This window comes from Sus scrofa, chromosome 1 (genome assembly GCF_054392235.1).
Source record: "Sus scrofa isolate SSC_HxYL_T2T_F1_AM1 chromosome 1, Sscrofa_HxYL_maternal_Yorkshire_Landrace_v2.0, whole genome shotgun sequence".
In the NCBI taxonomy this organism is placed as follows: Eukaryota; Metazoa; Chordata; class Mammalia; order Artiodactyla; family Suidae; genus Sus; species Sus scrofa.
In genome coordinates, this window is record NC_139383.1 from 206,717,504 (window position 1) to 206,743,755 (window position 26,252).

Genomic DNA, 26,252 nt, shown 5'->3' on the forward strand with positions numbered 1-26,252 from the left:
GCACAAGCCTCCAGTGCAATAGAAGTGATGTTAGAGTGATATGAGGAGGCATGCTTATCTTGTTCCTCTCTTTTTTGCTTTTTTTTTAGGGCAGCACCCATGGCATATGGAGATTCCCAGGCTAGGGGTCGAATCAGAGCTACAGCTGCTGGCCTACAACACAGCCACAACAACACAGGATCCGAGCTGCATCTGCGACTTAAACCAAAGCTCACAGCAGTTCCTTAACCCACTGAGCAAGGGCAGGGAAAGAACCTGCAACCTCATGGTTCCTAGTCAGATTCATTTCTGCTGTGCCACGACAGGAATTTCATCTTGTTCCTCTTATTAGAGGGAAAGCTTTGTCTTTCTTCATTAAGTACAATAGTAACTGTGGATTTTTTGTGCATTTCTCTGTTTCATCTAAATTTTCTACTTTGGGCATATAGTTGCTCACAGTACTTCTTTATAATTTTTTTATTTCTGTAAGTTACGTGGTAATGTCTTTTTTATTATTTAATAATTTGAGCCTTCTCTCTTCTTGGTCAATCCAGAAAAACTTTTTATCAATTTTGTTGATCTTTTCAAGGAATCAACTTTTAGTTTTGTTGATTATCTCAGTTTTTAATTCTTTATTTCACTTATTTCCACTCTAGTCTTTATTACTTTATTCCTTTTACTTTATTTTGATTTAGTTTCCTATTAAAATTCTAGTTTCTTAAGGTGGAAGGCAAAGTTATTGACTTGAAATCTTTGTAATACAGCCATTTACAATATGAATTTTACTCAGCACTACTTTAGTTGGATCCTATAAGCTATGTGTGCTTCCATTTTCATTCATCTCCAAGAATTTTTAAATGTCCCTTCTGTTTCTTCTTTGACCCATTGGTTATTTAGGAATGTGTGATTTAATTTACATATTTGTGAATTTCTCAAATAGCCTGTTGTTGATTTATAATGTAATACCATTATAGTCAGAGAACATCCTTTTATGATTTGTCATTTCAAATTTATTGAAAATTGTTTTATGACCTAACATAGAATCTTTCCAAGAAAATGTTCCATGTGTACTTGCAAAGTATATGTATTCTGCTCTTGTGTGGAGTGTTCCATCAATGTCTATTAGGTATAATTGCTTCCTAGTTTTGTTGAAGTATTCCATTTTCTTCTTGATCTTCTGACTTGTATCCATTATTTGACATGTAGTATTGAAGTCACCAATTCATTTCTGAGTTGTTATTTTCCCAATTCTGTCAGTTTTTGCTTTGTGTATTTTGGTACTCAGATATAAGATACTTATTTCTTTATAATCGTTATGTCTTCCTGATGGATTGACCCTCTTCTCATTATAAAATATCTTTCTTTGTCGATAGTAACAACTTTTGTTTTAAAGACTCTATTTTCTGATACTAATGTAGCTACTCCACTGTCTTTTGGTTAGTGCTTATGAAGTTCCTCTCTTTTCTTCCTTTGAATTTCGTATATGTCTTGAAGAGAGCACTCACTTGACTCACACTTCCCCCCAAATGTTTAATCCGTTTACATATAATGCAATGAATAATAACTAATAAAATAGAATTTACGTCATTCATTTTGCTATCTGATTTTTATATCTTGTCTTTTTATTTCCTTTATAATTGCTTTTTTTGTGTTAAATATTTTCCAGTATAGCATTTAAATGCCTATGTCATTTCTTTGATTATGTATTTCAATTGTTTTCTTACTGTTTGCCCTGGGATTACAATTACCATCTTAATTTGTGCCAATCTAATTCAGGTTAAAGCTACCTTAATTTCAATAGTATATGAAACAATTATTCCAGTATACCTCCCTTGCTAACCCCGCCTTTCTAGCATTACTGTCGTATAATCATTATGTTTATAAACCCATAGTTAACTTTTATAATTCTTGCTTCATACTATTATCTCTTAAAATAGAAGAAGTAGATTACAAACGAGAACATATTTATTATCTTTTTCTTATGAAGTTATATTTACCAGTGTTCTCTATTTGTTCATGTGGATTCAAACTAGCATCTAATGTCCTTTTCAGACTGAAGGAATCCCTTTAGCATTTCTTGCAGAATAGATCTGCTAGTAACAGATTCCCTTGGAGTTTATCTGGGAATGTTTTAATTTGTCCTTCATTTTAAAGAAGATTTTAGCTGTATATAGAATTCTTGGTTAACAGTCTTTTTCTCTCAACACTTTGAGATGTCAGTCCACTGTTTCCATGGTTTCTGGTGAAAAATTAACTTTTAATCTTATGAAAGGTATTTTATAAATGATGTCATTTTTCTCTTACTACTTTCAAGATTCTTTATCTTTAACTCTCATCAGTTTGTGACATATCCAGGTATGACTTTTGGTGAATAAATTCTACTTAGAGTTTATTGAATTTCATGGATTATAGATTAATATTTTACACACTATTTGGGAAATTTTGGCAATTCTTTCTTTTTTTAATGATTTTTATGTTTTCTGTTATAGTTGGTTTAGATTGTTGTGGCTCGCAGCATAACTACTCAGCAATTATTTCTTTAATATTTTTTTCTGCTTTCTTTTTCTCCTTTTCCTGTGAAACTCACATTATGCATATGTTGGTATGTATGACGGTGTTCTGCAGGTCTGAGGCTCTGACCATTTTTCCTTGTTCTTTTTTCTCCTCTTCAAACTGAATAATCTCTGCTGATCTTCATGCTCACTAATTAGTTATGTGCTATCTCATATCTGTTGGGCCTGTACAGTGAATTTTTCATAAAATTTTTGTGCTTTTTAAACTCCAGAACCTCTATTCTGTTTTTACAGTTTCTCTTTATTGATAGTATCAAGTTGATGAAATATAAAATAATGCCTCCTTTAATTCTCTAGATATTGTTCCATTAATTTTTTAAACATATTTACAGGGAGTTCCCATTGTGGCTCAGTGGTAAGGAAACCGACTAGTATCCATGAGGATGCAGGTTTGATCCCTGGCCTTGTTCAGTGGGTTAAGTATCTGGCATTACCATGAGCTGTGGTATAGGTTGCAGATGTGGCTCAGATCCTGCATTGCTGTGGCTGTGGCATAGGCTGGCAGCTGCAGCTCTGATTTGACCCCTAGCCTGGGAACTTCCATAGCCACATGAGTGGCCCTTTAAAAAAAAAAAAAAAAAAAAAGCAAAGAAAAAAAACCAAAAACATACTTTTACAATAGATGATTTAAAGTTTGTGTCTACTAAGTCCCAAATCTGGACTTTCTCAGGAGCATTTTCTCTTGGTTACTTTTTACTGTTTGTGGTATGCTTTGCCATTTCTTTACAGGTCTCATGACTTTTTGTAGACAACTATACAGTTAAATAATACATTGTAGCAACTCTTTTGTCATATTTACTGTTTTGTTGCTAGGTTTTTTTCATTTTTCTGAACTAATTCTATAGATTCTGTATTGCTTCCAGTGTATGCCTGCTGAGTTCTCTGGTGACATTTTTTAAAGTTATTTTTTATTTTAAGGATGACTTCATAGGAGTCACCCTGTGTTAGTGCAATTTAGTAGTCAGCCAATGAATGATTAGAAAGGTTTCTAACCTTGTCTGTCCATCTCCCACCCCTTTCCTCCCTTCCACAAAGGATCTATATGAGAAGGCATGCCTTCAAACTTATTCCAGTTTATAAGACAGCTTTAGCTTTGACTTTCTGTTGGTGCAGTGTTTCAAGGTCAACCACTAGTGAGTTAATGGGATCTTAATATCTTAACTCACCATTTATCCGCTAAGAATGTCAGAGCTTTTCAGAATTCCTTGGGGTCATCTAGTTCTCCAGATTTCTCTTTTAAATTCCTTGCCAAATTCTTGTTTACCCAACTGAAATCATAGCCTTAGGTAGCTGCCATATTGCCACTGAGTTGCTATTGTTTTGATAATGCTATGGGGATAGGTTCTCCCATGAGCTGAGCTCTAAGTCAAATCAAATACTCACTGCACCCTAGAGAGTTTCCAGGGAGCTGCTCTTTCAGATAAAATATTGATGGTGCTCTGGGGATGATGTTTTTAATGGAGCTCTGAAAGAAGTCTGTCCTTTGAGTTGTCGACCAGGCTGCCAATATTTTGCAGCTATAATGCTACTAAACTGGGGAGGAAGAGGGCATGGGGATAGCCTCAAAATAAAATGGTATAGACCTCCACTGTATTACCATGGTTCAGTAGTTTGTCCTGGACAATTTTCAGTTTTTTCTGTGACTTTGGTTAATTTTCATAGGTTTTAGATAGTTGGTTTTTGTTGTTTTGTCAGTATTTTTGTTTTTGTGGGATAGTTCATGAAAGTTCTTCTCCTGCCATTCCAGAATTCTGTCTCTTCTAGGACTCTGTACAAGTTAAAGAATAATGACAAAGCAAAGAGAAACAAAAAATGAACCTCTTAGAAAGAAATGTTACCCATTTTCTTCCAGCTTTGTCTTTTTCAGCATCTCTGTCTTGTCTTCTGCACTCTCTCCCAACCCCTCATGACATTCTCTCTGTGGTTTGGCATTTAGGCACAGCTGGATTCAATGATTTGCTTTACAACAGTAAGCACAATGCTGATTTTTCTTGAGCCTCAGTGTCCTCATGTAAATTGGAGGCTTTCTACTGTGCACTCTCTACAAACATAAGTGGTCTTTAGTTTGTGAAGATAAGTGTCTAGTTCTTGGGTTAGATACCCAGGATTAAGTTTACTTTTTCTTTCTTTCTTTCTCAAAAAGCATAAACACAAAATGTAAAATAAGTTGCTTTTTATTTTGTGGCACCAATTTCGTCCCATCCCTTGAGATAGATAAATGTTTTGCCATGTTTCCATTATGTTGCAAATGTTGTTTATTATTCATAGACTTTAGACCTAATATTTTTATTTAATTATGCATTTTGTGATCTAGGCTAAAATAGAAGAAAAGGCCATTTATGAACGCTGTGGAAATCGAAATATGTATGTGAACATAGCAATAAATACTCTTAAGATGTTGAGAGACCAAGGTAATTTCTTTTCAGTTAATGAAGGGATGAAGTGATAGATAAGATAAACTTGATTAACACCTGAAATTGAATATGTTTTCTTCAGTAGCAGTGTTGTTTTTATTCTATTCTATTCTATTCTATTTTATTCTTTTTAGGGCTGAACCCATGGCATACAGAGGTTTCCTAGACTAGGAGTCAAGTCAGTTCTTTAGCCATCGGCCTGTTACAGACACAGCAACAGCAGATCCGAGCCGCATCTGCGACCTACACCACAGCTCATGGCAATGCCAGATCCTTAACCTACTGAGCAAGGGCAAGGATCGAACCTGCGTCCTCATGGGTACTAGTCAGATTTGTTTGCACTGAGACACGACAGGAACTCCAGTAAGGTTGTTTTTAGATATGCAATAAAATGTGTGTTTTAAAATATTCTCTTGAATATGTAAGTGGCAATTTTTGTTGTTGAAAATAAATTGAAATTGGACATACAAATATAACCTCATGGGGAGAGGTTATCACTGATATATTTAAATTTGATTTCTGATTGTAAAAGTAACTTAGCTCCTTGTAGAATAGTACTTATTAATTTTTTAAAAAGTGATTTTTATCCCCTAAGAAATCTTTTTAGACACTCTTTTTTCTACCTCCCCCCTCCCAATAAAATTAAGTACTAAAGGATAATGTTTTGTCAGGTAAGGTTGAGTTATAGAAAGTCACACGCCTCTGTAATATCCTAAATTTTTTTTTATAAAGACCCAGCTTTGCTCCCTTGAGGGCAATACCACGCCCATTGAGAGTACATGGCATGAATTCAAATTCATGAATTCAGAAAAACATTTTTTTAAAAAGCAGCTAAAGACAATTCACTTACACATCTCTTTCATAGACCCTTCCTTACATGCAAATGTGTATTTAATATTAATAAATAGAATCATTATATATAGTGTGTCTGACTTTTTTCACTTAATAAAGTATCATAGAAGTCATTAGTCAGTTAATCTATAATCTATATTAATGTCTAGTTCTATAACATACTTTTTAATGACTATTGTATGGAATCTATAATATAGATGAAACTAAAAGCATTTGAGTATTTAGATCACTCATATTTTTTCAAATATAAATTCTGTGATAAATGTTAACTCCTGTTACATTTCCTTAAACTTGAACATATGTATTATTTCCATAAATTCCTGTACACAGAGAAGTTAGCAGAAGGGGTATGCTTGTTTAAAATTGGTCAGTATTAACTGGCCCTGCAAAGAGTCCATTTATGTTTCCCACTGGTAATGTAGGCATGTATATGCTTTTTCTCACACCTTGCCAAACTTTATCATTTACCCTCTTTCAGGGTATGATGGTATATATATAAGAAATAAGGTTATTTTAGGATTTTTGGTGGGTTTTTTTTTTTTGTTTTTCGCTATGAAGTTGTAGATCTTTCTTTTTTCTCTTTTTGAACTCCCTGTTTGCATCTTTCTGCCCCTTTTAAAATTGACCTGTTCATTTGGGACAGCCTTTTCCATATATCCTCTTAATATACTGCAAGTATTTCCTTCAGTTTGTCACTTGTGCTTCAATATTATTTATAAGATTATTATATTTTTTTGTCTTTTTAGAGACACACCAGGGCACATGGATGTTCCCAGGGTAAAGGTTGAATCCCACAGCAACATGGGATCCAAGCCACATCTGCAACCTACACCATACATAGCTCACATCAATGCTAGGTCCCTAACCCACTGAGCGAGGCCAGAGATCAAACCCATGTCCTCATGGATACTAGTTGGGTTTGTTAGCCGCTGAGCCACAACGGGAACTCCAAAAGTTTTTTTTTGTTTTGTTTTTTTTTAATAATATAGAAGTTATTTTCAAAATACAATATTTTCTTTATAGTTTTTTTTGTTTTGTTGTTGTTGTTTGTTTTTGCCTTTTAGGGCTGCACCCACAGCATATGAAAGTTCCCAGGCTAGGGGTCAAATCGGAGCTGTAGCTGCTGGCCTATGCCAAAGCCACAGCAACAGTGGATTCGAGCTGCGTCTGTGATTTACACCACAGCTCATGGCAACGCCAGATCCTTAATCCATTGAGGAAGACCAGGGATTGAACACGCATCCTCACGGATTCTGGTCGGGATTGTTAACTGCTAAACCACGAAGGGAACTCTCTCTTTGTAGTTTCTGAGTTTTTTTTGTCATGCTTTGAAAGGCTGTTCCATTCTCAGGAATATAAAAAAAATCATCTGTAATTTCTTTATGGCATTTTTTATGTATAACACTTTAAGTAGACTTAAATACATGTAATAAAATATATGAGATCTCTTGGGTTAGTATTTTCATAGTATTCTAGTTTTCTTCTCTTTTGCTCATATTAGATACAGCACATAGAATAGAGCATGTAGGTCTAAGTATATATTTTAAACATTCTCAGTGAAAATAGAAATGGTTTGCAAGCTGTTAGAGTTGTGGTAAATGATAAAAACCCACTGATTCAAATTTAAACACACCGTATCCAATAGTCAAAGTGTATTAGTTTTAGCAAATATGAAATCTTGATGTTTTTGGTAGTTCAGTAGATTTACCTTTTTCCCAACTTGGAGTTGGTTATGAAAATGTTTGCCCTTATAGGTTGGGTAGCTGTTTTAAAATAAAAAATATTTTGCCATGTTAATAGACCTTTTTATGTTCTACATGTTTTTATGAAGTAGTGAAAAAATAATTCATCTCAGAAGAAAATTTCTTGTATGTTTTAGATGTGTCTGGAATCAGTAATGATGATGAGACAACTGAATTGAAAAAGAATGAAAAGAAAAATGGTAAGCTTACTGTAATATTGATAGGCCCTTGTAACTGTGACTTAAAGGAGAAATAAATTTGGTAGAATGAAACCATAAAAACTGTTGTGTTTGTGAAGGATCAGCTGCATGCTTTGTACATGTGATAGCCTTTTTAAAATTACTATAAATTGGATATGAAGAAATGGACTTCAAGTAATATTTGTATTGAATTATCAACATCTATCTAGTCAACAAGAGTAGAGCTGCTCAAACTTTCAAACTTTGCATGCATTGGAATTACCTGGAAATCTTGTTTTAAAATGAAGATTCTGATTCCATAGGTCTAGGAATAGCCTCAAAGTCTGAATTTATAACAAGAAAGAAGGTAAAGAAGAGGAGTTATTTGAATTTTGTTGTATTTGAATAAAGGTGGATGATTGTAGCAATGCTTTGGGAATCTCCTAATACTTCTCATAACAAATTCTTTCTTTTTACAAAAGGATTTGTTAAAGAGTGTCCAGAAAATTCTGCTAGAGTTCTTAATAATACATTAGAGAAACTTTCTTAGAATTTCATTAGAATGAGGGGATCTGGGACTGGGTTGCTGAGGTTGAAAATGATCCTTGACCTTGAGCTCTTCTGCCCTTGTAAAATCATCGCTTCCCATCGTTCCCTGCTTGTAAGCTTTTATATGATTCTTATCTGAGTATTAAGCATTGTTAAGCAATATTTGGAACCAGAAGTCTTGGGTCTCTGTATCAACTGCTGTGCAGCTTTGGTCATGGGATACTTACTTTTCTGATCCTCATTTTCCTCATCTTTAAAATGAAGTCAGTTCTCTTATCATTCTGGATTAATGTAAAGTTTATTCTTTCCTTTAATTTTATTGGAGTATTGTTGATTTACAATGTTGTATTAGCTTCAGATGTACAGCAAAGTGAATCAGTTATATATGTATCTATTATTTTTCAGATTCTCTTCCTATGGGGGCCACCAGAGAGTACTGAAAAAAAATGCTTCTACTTTTTAAAATTTTTTATTAGAGTATAGTTGATTTATAGTGTTGGGTCAATTTTTGCTGCACAGCAAATTTATTTTTTATTGCATTTTTATTGCATTTTCTATTGCATTTTATTTATTTATTTGTCTTTTTGTCCTTTTAGGGCCACACCTGCAGCATACGGAGGTTCCCAGGCTAAGGGTCTAATCAGAGCTGTAGCCGCCAGCCTACACCAGGGCTACAGCAACGCCAGATACGAGCCCCATCTGTGACCCACACCACAGCTCACAGCAATGCTGGATCCCTAACCCATTAAGCAAGGCCAGGGATCAAACCCACAACCAACATCCTTAGAACAGTTTGTGGCATGCTTACTATGTACCTACCAGCTATTTCCAATAGAATCCTTACTTTCTCTTTTCTCACTCAAAGCGCAAGATGTCATGTGGTCCAGGGAATAATATTGATTTTTTTTGTTGCTGTTGTTGAAGGATATGAAGACTTGGATTCTTTTAGGATACTGTCTTACTTAATGTTGATCGCAATCCTAGCATTTCATATCTAGGGTTAGTAGACTAACTTTACCACTGCTTTAAAAAGGAAAAAATGCTATTTGAATGTTATTGAACAGCTTTTCTTTTTTTCTCTTAGTGCTCACCGGGATTATTCTTTACAGACATCTTAAAGACTACCTTCTAACTGAAGAACAGTTACATGAAAATAACTACCCCCAACCTAACCCTGACAAACCAGGAAGTGTTCTTTTAAACCCAGGCACAACAACACTTGTAAATGATCGTAAGTATATAGGACTGAAAATGATCATTTCTACGTGCTAAGACTGGTGCCCTAGAAGGCCCAGTGTTCTAATATTTTCTAACAGAAACAAGATTTGTGGCCAGCATAATTAGACTACAAATAAAAGCATTACTGCATTTCATGTGATTTCCCTTTCTATTTCATTTGTAGTATCTAAGTGCTTTTTTAACATCATCAATTTTATTAAATCTTGTGAGCACCTATTTCAGGTAAGTACTGTTACCACCTCCATGTACACACATGAGGAAACTAAGGCTCAGACAGGTCAAATAATTTATCAAAGATCACTCAGAAAATAGACAGTAGAGCCAGGATTTGAGCCCAGGGAATCTGACTCTGGAGCTCCAACTCTGACCACTGTTACAGACATAGGCAATGCCATGTTTTGTATATTTCCCCTTTCAATAGGAATTCTTATAAAAAGACTTAGAGTTGGTCTTATTATTTTGCATTTTCTCCAAATACTGGGCATAGTTGGTTAATATCTTTATCTCCTCCCCCTAAAAAAGAGACAGAAAGCAAGAGAGTGTTTAACTGTCAAATCTTAGATCCATCAGAGTTTAAACTATATTTACAGAAGGACTAGAAAATATTTATCTTTTGCATCTTTATACGTTCTTTCTGGGGATTATCTTCACTATTTGCTTTACCTTTTTTTTAAATGCTCCTACTGGAAGGCAGTACACTTAGCAGTTAAGAACATGAGCTCTGAGGGAGAAAATCAGGCAAATCTGGGTTGAGATGCTGGATCAGTCATTTACTCCTTCCAGCCTAGATTTTCCCATTCTGAATAATGAGGCGATGGTAGCTATCCCGTCAGGTTGTTATGAGAACCAGTTAAAATAGTGCTTATGAAGTGATTGACACAATGCCTGCCTCAGAATCTCATAACAGACACTCAAATGAGAGTTGTTACCATTATCATCCTCAGAATCAGTTTGAGGATTATTTATAAAAAAGCAAGTATTCATAAATGGGTCTAGTGAAAAGCCCAGATATAATCCCAACGGCTTAATCAACAGAACACTCTATATCTAAAAAGACATGGGTTCTAATTCAGAATTTACTATGTACTAGAGCAGGTGACTAATCAAGTTGGCAGCTGTCAAATTGTAGTGCTAAAGCTTCAGTTACCTGGCATTGGTCTGACTCTGGTGGCAGGCTGGGGAATGCCTGATTAAGCAGTGACAGCCCTGATGCAAAAGCAGCCCCCTTCATGTCCTTCTTTGCTTAATTGTGTTCTTTTTCCTGTTACTTGGTGATCACACTAGGTACATGCTTGCAACAGGATCAGGAATGCAAAGGCAAGTCCCTGCATCCAGGTCTTCATTCCCCCCTCCCCCTATCTGTTCAGGAATAATTCTACTTCCTGTTCTGTTTCAGCTTCTAAGAAGATGTGCTGTCGATGTGGGAAAATCTATGGTGTGACTCCGGAAGGCAAACACAGCAGCGTAGAGGAATGTAACTACCACTTTGGTCGATTGTTGAGTCAAAAAGGCACGTATCTGGTAGTTCTGTTTCATTTATTTGATGAGCCAGTACCAAAGCAGTTGAGAGAGGAGTGGAATAAAATAAGTAGTTCAATGTGTATTTGTTAAATACAGTCCAGGAAAGAGAAACTGTGGATTCAAAAATTTCCGTTACAAACCTCATCACTTTTTTTAATTATATATTTTTATGTTTATTTTTTTTATTTCTCGAATACTTTTTTTTTTTTTTTTTTTTTTTTGGAGCTCGCTGGCTTAAGAGGTATGTCTGTGAAAACCCTTCTGCCTTGTTAAGACTTCAGATCAGTCAGTTACCTCCTGACTTCCCTGCTTTATACAGGCCAGCATCATAATAATTTCTTTGATGATAGCTTCAGTATCTTGCCCCCTGCCCTGCACTGAGTGAGGATGACAACATTTGCTTCCTCACCCCCACCCCACTCCAGCACCGATTTCTTCTTCAGCACAGTAAATTCCTTACAGTCCACTCACATGGGTTTTTTTTTTTTCCTACTCAAACCAAAATACCTGGGTACCACCATCATCGTCTCCCTTTGGTGCACCCAATGGTTCTACCTCAAAAGTATATCCCAAACTTGTCCCTGCTCCTATGCTGCCACCAGCGGAGCCATACCACCCTAAACTACTGAAGCTCCTCCCAGTCTCACTGCTTCTACTCTGCCTTTTCCTCTCTCCATCCCCCAAACCTATTTCTCACCCCTAGAATAATTTTAAAGTCAGATTTCCTTTTATATCACTTCCCTGCTTTAATTAAAACTCTTCACTTACTTTGTGGACCCTGCCAAATTTGGCCTCTCCCCACCCCAGCTGTCTTGTAGCCTTTCCATAGTTAACTTCATACTACACTAGCCACGTTTCTGATAGCCTTCTTACCTGCTGCTCTGTCTCCTTTACGCTTGGCTGATTCTTTCTCATCCATTAGGGGTCTGCTTAAATATGACCTCAAGGTTCTCTCCTGACCCCATGATCTAAACAGTTCCTCCCTCTTCTATTGTAGCTGAGCTTTGACAGCATCTAACTTACATAATGATTTAGTAGTTTAACTGCCACCTCCAAAAGAATGCAACCTTTTGGAGGGATCATCCATATTTTTCTCCCCAGTGTCTCTCCAGCACTTATCATGATACCTAATACATTCAGGCTGCCAAAATCTGCTTGGATAGATGAGTGAACATGTGACTTATTTACATAGATGTGGGCATAAAGATGAATGATATAGTAATAAATGCTATGAAGAAAATAAAGAGGGGCAGAGGAAGTAGAGAAGATATGGATATGATTGAATTACAGAATAAATACATAAATTGGACAACTTTTACCTGAGTGTTTAAAGCATGAAGGGATTAATTTTGCAGGAGCAGCTGTAAATTGCAAAAGAAAAGAAAAATAGGAAGAGACTGAAGAAAAATAAGACTAGCAGACTAACTATTGTGTGGAATAACTAGACCATACAGCATAACAAATAGAATGGGACTTTGGAGGGAGCAGACCTGTGATTTGGGGCTGTTTCACCACTTACTTTCTCTGAGATCATGAGCAAGTTTCTTAAGCTCTCTAAGCTTTTGTTTCCATATTCATGGAATGAGCCCTATGTGCCATTTAGTGAGCTATTGTGTCCAGTTCTTGGCTTATAACAGATGCTCTGTTAATGCTGGTTCTCAACTTCCCTTTCCCATCACAAGTGAAAGTAAGGTAAAGCCATTAGATGTCAAGATTGGATGTGCCCATATATACCACATCTTCCTAATCCAGTCATCTGTCAATGGACATTTGGGTTGTTGCCATGTATTAGCTATTGTGAATAGTGCTGCAATGGACATGCAGGTGCATGTGTCTTTTTTAAGGAAAGTTTTGTCCGAGTATATGCCCAAGAGTGGGATTGCTGGGCCATGTGGTAGTTCTATGTATAGTTTTCTAAGGTACCTCCATACTGTTCTCCATAGTGTTGTACCAGCTTACATTCCCACCAACAGTGAAGGAGAGTTCCCTTTTCTCCATACCCTGTCCAGCATTTGTTATTTGTGGACTTATTAATGATGGTCTTTCCTTATATCTGGAATCTAATATATGGCACAAATGAAACTTTCCACAGAAAAGAAAATCATGGACTTGGAGAATAGACTTGTGGTTGCCAAGGCGGAGGGGGATGGAGTGGGATGGATTGGGATGGATTGGGAGCTTGGGGCTAATAGATGCAAACTATTGCTTTTGGAATAGATTAGCAATGGGATCCTGCTTTGCAGCACTGAGAACAATGTCTAGTCACTTATGATGGAGCATGATGATGGTAGAAAAAAATGTATAGATATATATGTAACTGGGTCACCATGCTGTACTGTAGAAAAAGAAAATGTATTGAGGAAATAACAATAAAAAATTTAAAAATAAAATATGCACCCATATTTGTCTAACAAAAAAATCAAAGATTGGATGTGTAATATAAGGTTGGTCAAGCAAGAACCTTCAGTGCCAGCCTGAGAAATTTGCATTTGATTAGTCATGCACAGGTAAAGCATTTGAGGAATGTGACCTAATGAAAATGTACTTGTGGAAGATTAATCTAACCACATCTTACAGGAGAACTGATGCAGAAACCACTGTAGGCAGAGAGATTTGTAGGAAACATTTGGGAGAACATTACCTTGGGGCAGAGGGAAGAAGGGCTTAGAGTGGTTAAGTGTACAGATGAGATGGAAGATGGGAGTGAAAAAAGAAAAGAGAGATGAAGGCTTGGGATTGTTGCTGTGAAAATGTGACAAGTGTCTGGCCAAGGATGTGGAAGAAGAGGGTGTTGGGATTTTGAAGGTCCAGCCAAGACTGGGGACGTCATCTGTGTTATAGTCTCAGTCTCTGTAACTGGTAACTGGGTAACATTCTTTTTTTTTTTTAATTACTCAAATGAATTTCTCACATCTGTAGTTGTATAATGATCATGACAATCTGATTTCAGAGGATTTCCATCCCACAGCCCAAGCACATCCTCCCACCCCCCAAACTGTCTCCTCCAGAGACCATAAGTTTTTCAATGTCTGTGAGTCAGCATCTGTTCTGCAAAGAAGTTCCGTCTATCCTTTTTTCAGATTCCACATGTCAGTGAAAGCATTTGATGTTGGTGTCTCATTGTATGGCTGACTTCATTTAGCATGATAGTTTCTAGGTCCATCCATGTTGCAAAAAATTCTGGTATTTCGTTCTTTTAATGGCTGAGTAATATTCCATTGTGTATATGTACCACATCTTCTTGATCCACTCCTCTGTCGATGGACATTTAGATTGTTTCCATGTCTTGGCTATTGTAAATAGTACTGCAATGAACATTGGAGTACATGTGTCTTTGCGAGTTGTGGTTTTCTCTGGATAGGTGCCAAGGAGTGGGATTGCTGGGTCAAATGGTAGTTCTATGTTTAGTTCTCCGAGGAATCTCCATACTGCTTTCCACAGTGGTTGCACCACTTTACAATCCCACCAACAGTGTACTAGGGTTCCTTTTTCTCCACACCCTCTGCAGTGCTTATTGTGCGTAGACTTTTGGATGATGGCCATTCTGGCTGGTGTAAGGTGGTACCTCATAGTGGTTTTGATTTGCATCTCTCTAATAATGAGTGAGGTTAAACATCTTTTCATGCATTTCTTGGCCATCTGTATGTCTTCTTATAGAACTGTCTGTTTAGATCTTCTGCCCATTTTTTGATGGTGTTGTTTGGGTTTTTTTTTTGGTATGGAACTGCAGAAGGTGTTTGTAAATTTTGGAGATTAATCTCTTGTCCATCGATTCACTTGCAAAGATTTTCTCCCATTCTGTGGGTTGTCTTTTTGTGTTGTTTAGGGTTTCCTTTGCTGGGCAGAAACTTTTAAGTTTGATTTGGTCCCATTTGTTTATTTTCGTTTTTGTTGTCAATACTCTGAGAGGGGGATCTGAGAAGATGTTGCTGTCGGTTATGTCAGAGAGTGTTTGGCCTATATTTTCCTCTAAGAGTTTTATAGTGTCTGGACTTATATCTAGGTCTTTAATCCATTTGGAGTTTATTTTTGTGTATGGTGTTAGGGAGTGTTCTAATTTCATTCTTTGATATGTGGCTGTCCAGTTTTATCAGCACCACTTATTGAACAGGTTGTCCTTTCTCCATTGTATATTCTTGCCTCCTTTGTCATAGATTAATTGGCTGTAGGTGCGTGGGCTTAATTCTGGGCTTTCTATCCTGTTCCACTGATCTATATTTCTGTCTTTGTGCCAGTACCTTGTGGTTTTGATGATTGTTGCTTTGTAGTATAGTCTGAAGTCGGGGAGCCTGATTCCTCCAGCTCCATTTTTCTTTTTCAGGATGTCTTTGGCTATTCTGGGTCTTTTGTGCTTCCAAACAAACTTTAAAATATTTTGTTGGAGTTCTGTGAAAATGTCCTTGGTAGTTTGATAGGGATTGCATTGAATCTGTAGATTGTCTTAGGTAGCATAGTCATTTTGATAATATTAACTCTTCCAATCCATGAGCATGGTATGACCTTCCATCTATTTGTGTCATCTTTGATTTCTTTCATCAGTGGCTTATAGTTTTCAGAGTACAGGTCTTTTGTCTCTTTAGGTAGGTTGACTCCTAGGTATTTTATTCTTTTGGATGTGATGGTAAATGGGATTGCTTCCCTAATATTTTTTTCTGCTCTTTCATTGTTAGTATATAGAAATGCCATTGATTTCTGTGTATTAATTTTGTATCCTGTGACTTTGCCAAATTCATGGATGAGCTCTACCAGTTTTCTGGTAGAGTCTTTAGGATTCTCTAGGTATAGTATCATGTCATCAGCAAATAGTGATAGTTTTATGTCTTCCATTACGATTTGGATTCTGTTAATTTCCTTTACTTCTCTGATTGCTGTGGCTAGGACTTCCAGAACTATGTTGAAGAGTAGTGGCGAGAGTGGACATCCTTGTCTTGTTCCTGATCTCAGCAGGAATTCTTTCAGCTTTTCACCATTGAGAATGATGTTCACTGTGGGTTTGTCATATATGGCCTTTATCATGTTGAGGTAGGTTCCCATTATGCCCACTTTCTGAAGGGTTTTTATCAGAAATGGGTGTTGGGTTTTGTCAAAGGCTTTTTCCGCGTCGGTTGAGAGGATCATATGGTTTTTATTCTTCAGTTTGTTAATGTGGTGTATCACACTGATTGATTTGTGGATATTGAAGAACCCTTGCATCCCTGGGATAAATCCCACTTGATCATGATGTCCAACCCTTTTAATGTATTGTTGGATGCGGTTTGCTAGTATTTTGTTGAGGATTTTTGCATTGATGTTCATCAGTGAAATTGGCCTGTCGTTTTCTCTTTTTGTGGCATCTTTGTCTGGTTTTGGTACCAGGGTGATGGTGGCCTCCTAGACTGAGTTTGGGAGTATCCCTTCCTCAGCAATTTTTTGAAATAGTTTCGGAAGGATAGGTGTCAGCTCTTCTCTAAATGTTTGGTAGAATTCGCCTGTGAAGCCATCTGGTCCTAGACTTTTATTTGTTGGATGTTTTTTAATCACAATTTCAATTTCAGTTCTTGTGATTGGTCCATTCTTCTTTTCTATTTCATCTTGGATTAGTCTTGAAAGATTGTATTTTCCTAAGAATTTGTCCATTTCTTCTAGGTTTTCCATTTTCTTGGCATATAGTTGCATATAATAGTCTCTTATGATCCTTTGTATTTCTATGTTGTCTGTTGTTACTTCTCCTTTTTCATTTCTAATGTTATTGATTTGAGTCCTCTCTCATTTTTTCTTGATAAGTCTGGCCAGGGGTTTATCAATTTTGTTGATCTTTTCAAAGAACCAGCTTTTCATTTCATTGATCTTTTCTATGGTTTTCTTTGTTTCTATTTCATTGATTTCTGCTCTGATCTTTATGATTTCTTTCCTTCTACTAACTTTAGGTCTTGTTTGTTCTTCTCTCTCGAGCTGCTTTAGATGTAAAGTTAGCTTGTTTATTTGAGCTTTTTCTTGTTTCCTGAGGTGGGCTTGTACTGCTATAAACTTTCCTCTTAGAACGGCTATTGCTGCATCCCATAGGTTTTGGAGTGTCGTATCTTCGTTGTCATTTGCTGCCAGGTATTTTTTAATTTCCTCTTTGATTTCTTCAGTGATCCACTGGCTGTTTAGTAGCATGTTGTTTAGTCTCCACATGTTTGTGTTTTTTGCAGTTTTTTTCTTGTTGTTGATTTCCAGTCGTATAGCGTTGTGGTCAGAAAGATGCTTGATATGATTTCAATTTCCTTAAAGTTACCAAGGTTGGATTTGTAGCCCAGGATATGATCAATCTTAGAGAATGTTCCATGTGCACTTGAGAAGAATGTGTATTCTGCTGCTTTTGGATGGATGTCCTATAAATATCTATTAAGTCCATCTGGTTTAATGCATCATTCAGGGCCTGTGTTTCTTTATTGATTTTCTGTCTGGTTGATCTGTCCATTGCTGTAAGTGGGGTGTTAAAGTCCCCCACTATGATTGTGTTATTGTCAATTTTCCTTTTAAGATTGTTATCAGTTGCCTTATATATTGTGGTGAATCTGTGTTGGGTGCGTAGATATTTAAAATTGTTATATCATCTTTTTGGATTGATCCTTTGAGCATTATGTAATGTCCTTCTTTGTCCCTTAAAATATTCTTCATTTTAAAGTCTATTTTGTCTGATATGAGTATTGCTACTCCAGCTTTCTTTTGATCTCCACTTGCATGAAATATTTTCTTCCATCCTCTCACTTTCTATATGTATGTGTCCCTAGAAGTGAAGTGGGTCTCTTGAAGACAGCATATATATGGGTCTTGTTTTTGCATCCATTCAGCCAGCCTGTGTCTTTTGGTTGGGGCATTTAGTCCATTAACATTTAAGGTAATTATTGATATGTATGTTTTATTTATTGCTTTGGATTTGTTTTTGCTGCTCTTTTTTCTTCTTCTCTTGTTCTTTTCTGCCTATAGAAGTTCCTTTAGTATTTGTTGTAAGGCTGGTTTAGTGTTGCTGAATTCTCTCAGCTTTTGCTTATCTGTGAAGGTTGTGATTTCTCCCTCAAATCTGAATGAGAGCCTTGCTGGGTAGAATAATCCTGGTTGGAGGTTTTTTCCTTTCATCACATTAAGTATATCATGCCACTCCCTTCTGGCCTGCAGAGTTTCTGTTGAAAAATCTGCCACTAACCTTATTGGGGTTCCCTTGTATGTTACTTGTTTCTTTTCCCTAGCTGCTTTCAAGATTTTCTCTTGTCTTTAATTTTGGTCAGTTTGATTAAAATGTGTCTTGGGGTTTCCCCCTTGGGTTTATTTTATATGGTACTCATTGTGCTTCCTGGATTTGAGTGAGTGATTCCTTCCCCATGTTAGGGAAGGTTTTGGTTATTATCTCTTGGAATATTTTTTCTGTCCCCTTCTCTCTCTCTTCTCCTTCTGGCACCCCTATAATATGGATGTTGGTGTGTTTGACGTTGTCCCAGAGTTCTCTGAGAATCTCTTCATTTGCTTTCAATCTTTTTTCTCTTTTCTGTTCTGCATCCATAATTTCCACTAATCTGTCCTCCACCTCGCTTATTTGTTCTTCTGCCTCCTGTATTCTGCTGTTAGCTGCTTCTAGTGAATTTTTTTATTTCAGTTATTGTACTTTGCATCTCTTCTTGTTTAAGTTTTATATCTTGTGTCTCTTTGCTCAGTGTTTCCTGTAAGTTATCCCTCTTTTCCTCCAGTTTATTTCCAATGTCTTGTGTCATCTTCAGCATCAACAATCTAAAGTCTTTTTCCTGGAGGCTAAGAATCTCCTTGCTTAGCTGATTTTCTGGGGTTTTTCCTTTCTCCCTCATCTGAGTTATAGTTCTCTGTCTTTTTATTTTTGTAGGTTTTTGGTGTTGTGACCTTTTTACAGATAATAGAGTTGTAGCCTCTCTTACTTCTGATGTCTGCCCCCCTTGTGGCCGAAGTCAGTATGGGGGGCTTGCTGTAGGCTTTCTGATAGGAGGGGCTTATGCCTGCCCCCTGGTAGGTGGAGCCGATTCTAATCCCTCTGGTGGGTGGGGCTTAGTCTCTGGATGGGATTAGAGGCATCTGTGTGCCTGAGGGGTCTTTAGGTAGCCTGTTTACTGAGGGGCTGGGCTGTGATCCCACCTGGATTGTTGTTTGCCCTGTGGCTTCTCAGCACTGACTGATGGGTGGGGCCAGATTTTCCCAAAATGGTCACCTCCAGAGAAAGGCAGGGCTGCTGAATGTTCCTGAGAGATTTGCTTTCAATGTCCTTCCCTCACAACAAGCCATGTTCACCCCTTTTTTCCCAGGATGTCCTCCAAGAACTGCAGTCAGGTTTGACCCGGATTCCCATGCAGACTTTGCTTTGCCCTGGGACCCAGTGTACATGAAAGTCTGTGTGCGCCTTTTAAGAATGGGGTCTCCGTTTCCCCCAGTCCTGTAGAGCTCCTGCACACAAGCCCCACTGGCCTTCAATGCCAGATGCTCCGGGGCTCTTTCTCCATGCCAGATCCCCATACGTGAGAGTTTGATGTGTGGCTCAGAACTCTCACCTCTGTAGGTGAGTCTCTGTGAACCAGTTAGTTTCCAATCTGTGGAGTTTCCCACCCAGCAGGTATGGGGTTGTTTATATCACAAAATTGCCCCTCCTCTTTTTCTTCTGGAATAGGATATCTTTTTTAAGGTTTCCAGTCCATTTGGGTGAAGAGTGCTCAGTCTTTAGTTGTGCATTTTGTTTTTAGGAGAGAAGTTGAGCTCCAGTCCTTCTATTCTGCCATCTTAATCTCATCTTCCTGGGTAACATTCTTGAGTCAGATCAACAACTCAGATTCAAGAAAGGAGAAGGTGGTAGTAGTTGGAGCCAGTCATCTAGGGTACTCCAACAAAGATCAGGGAATAAGAGAAGATGTTGAGAGGATGACTGAGGTAGAGTCAAAGCAGGATAAGGAAATGATACCAGGAGGGGAGCTGAGGACAAAGGATGAGAGAGAGAGAGGAGAAGAAGGGGAGAAAGGTGTTCAGGATATTGGCAATTATAATTCACCTTCAAAATGCAACCCCTGAGAACTCTGTTTCTAGGTGTTGGGTTTTTCCTGTTGGTTACATAATAGTTAGAAAAGTAACTGCAAAGTTGTAAATATTAGAACATTTGCATGGTACGGTCTTAAAGGTCTTTGAGGGTAAGATGTTCTGGGAGTTAGCTACTCTACCTTGTCAAGCTTGCTTGTTTTGATTTTTGTTTTTTATGTGGTTTTCAGTCCTTGGTGGCTTAGAAACATGGTACAGCTGTTGTGAAGGTGTCGTTGGATCCCCTGGATGTCAGGTTGCCAAGGTAGGGCTTGTCTTCCAGAACACTGCTTGTTTCAGAACCGGAGTTGCTACCCCCAGCACAGACCTTGGGTGTCTATAAGCCTTTCATATCATTAATTCACTTATTTTCAGTTGATAAAATTTTATGAGCTTAATTTGTCTTGCCAAAACACACAGTAACTTATTTGACAGTGTTCATTGCAGCTTCATGTTCATGACCAAAAAGAAAACCTAGAGGGCTTTGTGAAGACTTTTGTTAAATTCCCACCCCCTGATGGAAATCACAGGGTATTTGCTGTGAATTGTCAGATGGTATGTTGCTTGTATATTTTGCCTTATTTTTATGTGTGTAAGGAACTTTGCCAGGCTTTCTCACTCAATCCCAAGTAACTCTGGACTGTTGCTCACATATTTTCAGATGAAGCACCTGAAGCTCAAAAGACTTAAGTGACTTAGTGGAGTTCCTGCACTTAATGATGGAGCCAGGAATTGGCCTGTGACCCTATTTCAATTATTTATTAATTTTCTTTATGTATAACCACTGGTCATCCTGCTCATCACATTGCTAAAATTTACATGAGTGGGAAATGTTATGAATACTACTGTTGTACCCCAAATCAGCATAAAGGCTTAAATACTTTTTTTTAAATTCCTATTTATAGAGACAGTAAAATATTTATAGGAATTTATCTTCTTTCATATGAGAATCAATATTAAACAGTAGGGGAAAAAAGAGAACTTGGAATCATGAGACCTGGGAAGCTCCACTGCTTATCAGAAAAGCCTCCTGGATGCTCTAATCTGTATATTATAAGGTTAATAATAACTGCACAGTGATGGTGAGAATCAGATACACTAATATATGGAAAAGTGCTCTGTATGTGTCAAACATTGTGAGAACAGTCATCTTTAACAAAACATAAAATTTTTTTATTCACTGTGGCATATTTGGAAAGCAGATTTGTAGAGTTTGATTATAATAAATTTAGAAGGAAAGTGTTCAGTTTTCAAGCTTAGCTCTTTAATTGGAAACAAAAGCTGCTTCTGGCTTAGAAATCAAATATCATTGCCATGTTTTCCTCTATGGTGCCATGTTTGTAGAACTATAGTATGGATTTTTTTTTATTCAACAAAGTTTATAACTGTGTCATCCAGTATGGTGTCCACCAACAAACAAACACATTGATATAGAGAACAGAGTAGTGGTTATTAGAGGGAAGAGGGGGGAGCAGGCAAAATGGGTAAATGGGGTTAACTGTATGGTGATGGGAAAACTAAATTTTTGGTGGTAAAGCACACTGTAGTGTATATAGAAGTCAAAATATAATATTGTACAGTGAAACTTTTAAACTCATGCTACCTCAATAAAAAATTTAATAAAATTAAGTTAAAAATTCAATTCCTCAGTCCTACTAGCCATATTTCAGATACTCAGTGTCTACATGTGGCTAGTGGCTACCGTGTTGGACAGGACAGAAACAGAACATTTTATCTTTATATAAGGTTCTTTTGGATAGCACTGATATCTAATATAAATAGTTATAAAGTCTAAGCCAAGAAAATAAAATTATTTTTATTAGCAGAAATATTACTAACATTAGAGAAAAACTAAAGCCTGGAACATCTTTTACAGCTCCACTCACTGGCTTTTGTTAGTAAAACTGAATGATATGTTTAAATTGTATAGTCTAGTTAGAGATATTCCTTTAAGAAAAATCTGTTAAAATATCTTTACTCAATATGGTATGTATATTTAATATCTCTGTCTTTATAGTGCTATACAGCCAAAGGTTTAGAACTCACTCACGTGACAGTGGTAGACTCCAGCCTCCAGGTGGTCTATGACACATTTGTGAAACCAGATGAAGAGATCATTGACTATAACACTAGGTATGTATTATGCAGAGAGGTTTGTTTTAGAGGCTATGGAACATTCAACATGAAGTTTGTGAGTTTTAGCCTAGGTACCTTTATTGGAGTCAACTTTAGAGCATGAGTTACACTATTTTAACCAATTCATTTATTCAAAAATACTCATATTCTATTGAGCACCTTGCTGAAATTATGCAGACACTATATTAGGTCCTGGGCAACAACCCTAAGTAAGAAAGAAAGGCCTTAGCCCTCATGATGTTTACATGTTGGCGTGAGAGGTAGGAGGCTAGAAAGACAGGCAAAACTATTGAATAGATTATTTTATTCATTCATTTACTTATAAAATCATTAACAGCTCTTTTTTAAAATACCGCCCTATTCCCATTAGATGAAAACTTCTGTAATCCTGTGCATGTGTCACTAAGTATACATAGCTTTGGTATGGCATGCAGGATACCAAAGCAGGATGGTCTAGTGCAATTTCTATTTTATTAATATTATTAAAAGTATGACAGTTTTGATCCAAATTCAATGCTAACTTGAAATGGTACACTTTAATTTTTGAAAATCTCACATGAAACACCCAATAATGTCATTGATAAGTTGAATTGTATTTCTTAAAGGCATATAAGCCATATGACATGACGTATTTGTTTATTTAAATATAAAATAGAAGACATTGATCTTATTCTGAAATGAAAATTTAAAAGTGTTAATTACAGATATGATTGTATTTATCCAATTTTCTTTGATGAATTCTACAATGGAATGCGTGTGTGTGTATATATTTTATATATATATATATATATATATACACACACACACATATGCATATATGAACAAATGACTTGATATCATCTCTAATATATGCATTTTATACTATGGTACATAGTTTATATTATAGTATATATTATGCATAATATACATTAATTACTATATATTATACATAATATATACTATACATAATACATAATCAATATGCTATATATGTAAAACATAATATATATGTATGTCCATAATTCTGGAGCACAGTAAAGCAAGGTGATCAAGTATTAAAAGTTATGATTCATTTTAAGAATAATTATAGAAAATTCTGCTGAGTCATTTTATAACCTAAATTCCTCCCCAGTTCATAAAAATAACTGTATACATAATTGTAATAAAAGTTGCTGTTATCAGAAAATGCATTTTGTTACTAATTTCTCTCCTGACCTCATTTTTTTTTCCTACTCATTTTGGCCATATCCTAATAGCCCCATCTATTTTAATTACTCTTTTTTAAAAAGTCGTTGAGCTGTAATTGACAAATAAAATTGTACTATATTTAAAGGTATCATATTCTTATTCTGATTCTTCCACAGGTTTAAAGGAATCTTTCCTTTTTAAAACAAGCCAGGAAATGCTTTTGTTATAGCAGCAAAATGAGTACTGAAGGGCTTGCATTAAAATTTTTTTAAAAAAACCTTTGAATCCTAAAAGAAAAAAATCATAAGTATTCATTGCATTGCATTCTTTAAAAGCTGCTTTAACATGAACCCAAGTATTCCATCCTCTTATTCCAAATATTTGATTATGCATCACATTCTGTAACTAAGCCAGATGATGGGGCCAGGTATCTTTTGTTCCTTATAGGAGACAACAATATCAACATATCATTTAAGTTGAAAATACCTTTGCAATATTTTTATCTCTTTTCCTCCTGAATTGCAGTAAAGCACAGCAGTAGCCACATTTCTGAACATTTATTTATTATGTCTTCATTAAAAACTACTAGGATAGTCGGTTTTCTGCATGTATTTTCACTGAATGCATGTGTTTTCATTGGCTCCTTATAAGCCATTAAGATTGGTTATTAACCCTCTTTATAGATGAGAAGACTTAAACTGTAAGATTAAGTAACTTTTTGAAAATTAAATGTGGTGAGTCACAGTATAAATATAGTAAGTGAGTCAAAGCAGGTTGTCTAGACTCTGCTTTTTCATGCTTCCCACATTTCATCTCTAGGTTTACCTTAATGGGAGGTAGGCCATTTAACTAAATTGTCATTGATAGAACTCAAATTATACAAAGATGTGAGTTCACAAAGGAACTTTGTGAACTTGTGATAGTGTCCCCCTACCCCCAGTGTTAGATTAATCCAAATGAATAATTTTACTAGGCTATATCAATATAACCTAGTAAAAGGGTAGTTGACAGTGATACAATAAGATCTTTGTTCTGTTCAGTAGAATGTTTATCACATTGAGTCAGTAATGTGTTCTAACTGATGAAATCTAAGTTGCATTTGTTACTTCCATGTGTTGTGTGTCTTATTGGAGTAGGTTTTCTGGTGTGGTTGAAAATGACTTGAAGAACACTAAAACCTCAATCTGTGATGTCCAAGCCATCTTGTTGAACCTGTTCAGTGCTGACACTATACTAATTGGACATAGCTTTGAACACAGTTTGTATGCTCTTAAGGTAAAGAGTTACAGATTCATATTTTTACAAAACCGTATGTGTTACTATGATAGTCATTATCATTGTGTAACTATTGATGCTTGATTTGCCCTTTTAAACAAGACAGAGAAGACAATCGCTGTCTGTACTGATGACATTGTCTAACTGTTGTAAACCAGAAGCAGTGTAAGATAGCTGAAGTCATTTGGCTAATCTAGATCAGAAAGTCCATCATCAACTGTGATAAAACCAACATCATTGTTTGTTCTGACATTACCTTTGATCATTGTCTTTAATATTCAAATGGTAAGACTAAGTTTATCTAACAGGTTATTTTAGTCACATACTTGAAGATACTTTTTTGTATTAAGTCAGGTTGACTTTATAGGTAGGTTTAAAATCAAATGGAATGTTTACTTTTCTTGGCATGACAGACTTAACATACTCCAGGTTAAAATGGTCTGTTCTTTGCTCTCTATTCTAAAACAGGAATCAACACACTGTGACCCATGTCATCTACCTCTTTTTGCAGACATTTTTATTAGAACAGAGCTGCCACACCCATTCATTTATGTATTTTCTATAGCTGCTTTCACACTACAGCAGCATTGCCAAGTACTTATAATAGAGATGGTGTCTCCTGCAAGCCTTAAATACTTATAATTTGGCACTTGAAGAAAGTGTTTGGTGGTCACTCCAGTTCTAGAACAGTGCTCTACAATAGAACTTTCCATTCTATATTTTCACTAACCAGTGTGGTAAACACTAGCTATATGTGGCTATCAAGCACTTAAAATGTGTCTAATGTAACTGAGAAGATGATTTTGCATTTTGTTTACTTAATTTAAATGTAAATAGCCACATGTGGCTGGTGGATACCATACTGCACAGCACAGCTCTAGGACTCTGGGGACCTTGCCTGAGTATTTGCTTCAGCCACCCCTAGGACTTACCTTCATGCAGAGAAGAGCTGCTTCTTTAGCGTAAGAATACAAGTAAGGCCATTTGATTTTACTAAGTCAATGTCCACCTCTTCCTCTGTAAAGCTGGAATCCATGGTTGTTTTAAACAGCACTGTTTTCTCTGCATATGACAGATGAGACTGAAATGTGCTTTCACCCAGAGCCCTCCAAAAGTGTGGGCAAAGAGAGCTGGGGACATAAGTTTTCTGTAAGAAAACTCTTCACAGGGATGTCCTTCTGTCACCTCAGACATTGCCTCTGAAAATCAATTTCTCACCATGACTTTCCTGTCTCTCATTTCTCAGGAACCATTCTATTTCATCTGTCTCCCAGACCAGAAAATTTCAAACCATTTCACTTTTTATTTCTCATGATCAATCTGTTTCTCCTGTCCAGATACTTGCAAATTTGTCTATTTTTATCTATTTCTATCACCACCTTCTTTCATTTGCTCAATACTCTGCAGCCAGGAACCAGTACCTAGGAGGTGGCTGTTAAGTGAGAATTTATAAAGTGTTTATGGACATGGCATAATAGGTGCTAAACATTGCATTTCCACCCCCTCTCTTCTCCATCAGTCTTTAAATTACTCTTGTCCTCAGGCTATTCTTCAATGCTTTTTGTAAGTTCAGCTCTTCTC

The 26,252-nt window shown here is 36.4% G+C and overlaps 1 protein-coding gene across 2 annotated transcripts in view; it reads left to right on the top strand.

The window, feature by feature from the left end:
- REXO6 (RNA exonuclease 6 (putative)) overlaps nt 1-26,252 on the top strand; it is a 43,357-nt gene that overhangs the window by 13,557 nt on the left and 3,548 nt on the right. Inside the window, exons 7-14 of one of the 2 annotated variants that reach the window (XM_005660054.4) lie at nt 4,867-4,963; nt 7,698-7,760; nt 9,373-9,519; nt 10,924-11,037; nt 20,285-20,358; nt 20,529-20,648; nt 22,111-22,226; nt 24,533-24,671. In XM_005660054.4, the coding sequence (XP_005660111.3) occupies nt 4,867-4,963; nt 7,698-7,760; nt 9,373-9,519; nt 10,924-11,037; nt 20,285-20,358; nt 20,529-20,648; nt 22,111-22,226; nt 24,533-24,671 (870 nt within the window). The remainder of the gene's footprint in view (nt 1-4,866; nt 4,964-7,697; nt 7,761-9,372; nt 9,520-10,923; nt 11,038-20,284; nt 20,359-20,528; nt 20,649-22,110; nt 22,227-24,532; nt 24,672-26,252) is intronic. The other variant, XM_005660055.4, reaches the window with a different exon arrangement.